The following is a 2,398-nucleotide window of genomic DNA, read 5'->3' as shown; positions in this document are numbered from 1 at the left end:
AGTTGTCTTCCAAATTTCTTGGCAGAGATGAGTGAGTGCCTCTTGTGCCACCTCACTTTCTTGAAAGATTTCAATTTTTATTCCATCAGTTCCTGCTGCCTTGTTCTTTGCCAATTCCTTCAGTGCACTTTGGACTTCCTCCCTGAGTATCATTGGCTCTTAATCATATGGTACCTCTTGAAATGGTTGATCATTAACCATTTCCTTTTGGTACAATGACTCTGTGTATTCCTTCCATCTTTTCTTGATGCATTTTGCATCATTCAATATAATTTAGCATATACTCTGTCAATTTACCAAGGAAAGAACTGAGCCACTGAAAGGTTAAGTAACTTACTCTACATCCTACAGCTATTTGGTGACAAAACCCAGATGAAAAATTTTCAGACTAGTATGTAAAACTCTTCCTTTCAGGTAGTTCTTGTGAAGTGCCATCAAATTGGTTCCAACCCATAGCAACCCTGTACAGGGTTTCCAAGGAGCAACTGGTGAGCTTTAACCGCCAACCTTGCAAGTTCAAACCAATTTTGCAGTCCAGTGCATTAACTCACAGTGCCACTGGAAATTCCATTGTTTACAAGATACTTCCTACCCTCAATGAGGTTGTTGGGGTGACAGCAAAGAAAATAAATTTTAATGCAATATTAAAAGTACAATAAAAAAGAAGATATACAGAGTAAAATGGCACCTTGGTGACAGGAGTGTGCACTAATGTTTAAAAAACAAACAAACATGAAAAATTCAAAGAGGGATCAATTAGCTGGAGTCCGAGTTAGTATTTGCTGGTGGAAGGAATGTCATTCTAGCTAGAGTAAATAGCATGAGCCCCTGCACAGAGATGTAAAACAACTGATTTGGGTAAGAATTTCTTGTTTTTTGGAGTATAGAGAAGAAGGCTTATGAAACGTGGGATTTTGAAATTGAGAGAATGGAACAAGATTGTGAAAAGACTTGAACCCCATTCTAAGGAGTTTGAGCTTTAGCTTAGAGGGAATGAGTGTCACTGAAAGATTTTAATTTGGGAAGTATTAAGGTTGGATGACTGCTTTAAAAAATGAATTCCAGCTGCAGCATTGAGAATGAATAGAGGAGGAAGAGACTAGAGACAGGGAGACCAGTTAGAATGTTATTGAAAGAGCCATTTGTCTTTTCCATACACCACATAGTATTTTTAGTACACAAAGAATGTAAACTGTAAATGACTTTAACACTTCCTATTTTAGAATTAGCACAACAATGGCACTTGAGTCTAGTCCAAACTGTAATAATATAGATTGTGAACTTAAAGCCTTCATTTATGTACTTTCAGATAAGATGATTGGAAGGAAAATAAAGTTTTCCTCAAATCCACCAGTTACTGGTGTTTCAAAATCAAATACCAAGGATTCAGAAAAAGACCAGGAAAAAACCGAGGTCAAAGAAGTGAAAAAGTAAGTACTTTTGCCTTGTGTCATTTTCTGCAAGTGGACCGTTTACATACAGTATTTACCCAGTTAACTTCTGATACTTCTTGTAAATTAGAGGGGTTTTTTGTGTGTTTTTCCATACGATAAACACCGGACTGAAAACCACAAGGTCAGTAGTTCAATCCCACCAGCCACTCCATAGGAGCAAGATGAGGCTTTCTGCTTCTGTGAAGATTTAAAGTCCCCAAAACGCCATACAGGATCGCTATGAGTCAGACCCAACTTGATGACACTTAACAACAACAAACTTATTTGTAAACTATTGACTAATCATTATTATAATTCTAATATTTAATAATTTACAAAGCATGTTAATGCACATCTCTTTTGATCCTGATACAATCTTGTGAAGCAGTCTTGTTATTGTAATGATTATTATATTTTCTAAGGGAAGAAGCACCACTGCAGGAAGTGAAATGACTTGCAAAGGTTAACCCACTATCATGGGCTTGATTCCAAGTCATGCTGACCCTAGAGGACAGAGTGGAACTGGAAATCTTTACAGGAACAAACAGCCTTATCTTTCTTCAACTGATGGCTTTGAACTGCTGACCCTATGGTTAATAGCCCGATTCCTAATCCACAGTGCCACCAGAACTCCTTATAAAATACCATATAACATAAACATATGGAAACCCAGTTTCTTTAAATGTATACATAATTTTTTGGTACAATCAACCCTACTGATAATGTGGTCACAACTAATAAATGTGACCACAGTATCAGTAGGGTTGCATTAGCTAGGATTATTAGCTAGGATTCAAAGGTTGGTTTCCATACTTGAGGCCTTGTCTATTTTGTATCTTGTACTCTGCTTTTTGCCAGGAATATTGCCCCAACCCTAACTCTCACTCCTTACTCCTACCCACCCACCCCCAAATAAATAATGTGTTTCTGAAAAAAAAAAAAAAAAAAAGCCTCACAATTTTTAA

General features: G+C 37.0%; 1 protein-coding gene across 1 annotated transcript in view; it reads left to right on the top strand.

Annotated features, from left to right (window-relative positions):
• LOC102842298 (chromosome unknown open reading frame, human CXorf58) overlaps window positions 1-2,398 on the top strand; it is a 40,930-nt gene that overhangs the window by 3,977 nt on the left and 34,555 nt on the right. The window contains exon 2 of the mRNA XM_006835672.1: window positions 1,224-1,430. Within this exon, the coding sequence (XP_006835735.1) occupies window positions 1,224-1,430 (207 nt within the window). The remainder of the gene's footprint in view (window positions 1-1,223; window positions 1,431-2,398) is intronic.

The sequence above is a fragment of the Chrysochloris asiatica genome, unplaced genomic scaffold, assembly GCF_000296735.1.
Source record: "Chrysochloris asiatica unplaced genomic scaffold, ChrAsi1.0 scaffold00018, whole genome shotgun sequence".
In the NCBI taxonomy this organism is placed as follows: Eukaryota; Metazoa; Chordata; class Mammalia; order Afrosoricida; family Chrysochloridae; genus Chrysochloris; species Chrysochloris asiatica.
Note: the sequence above shows the minus strand (reverse complement) of the source record. Positions and strands in the feature narration are given on the sequence as shown.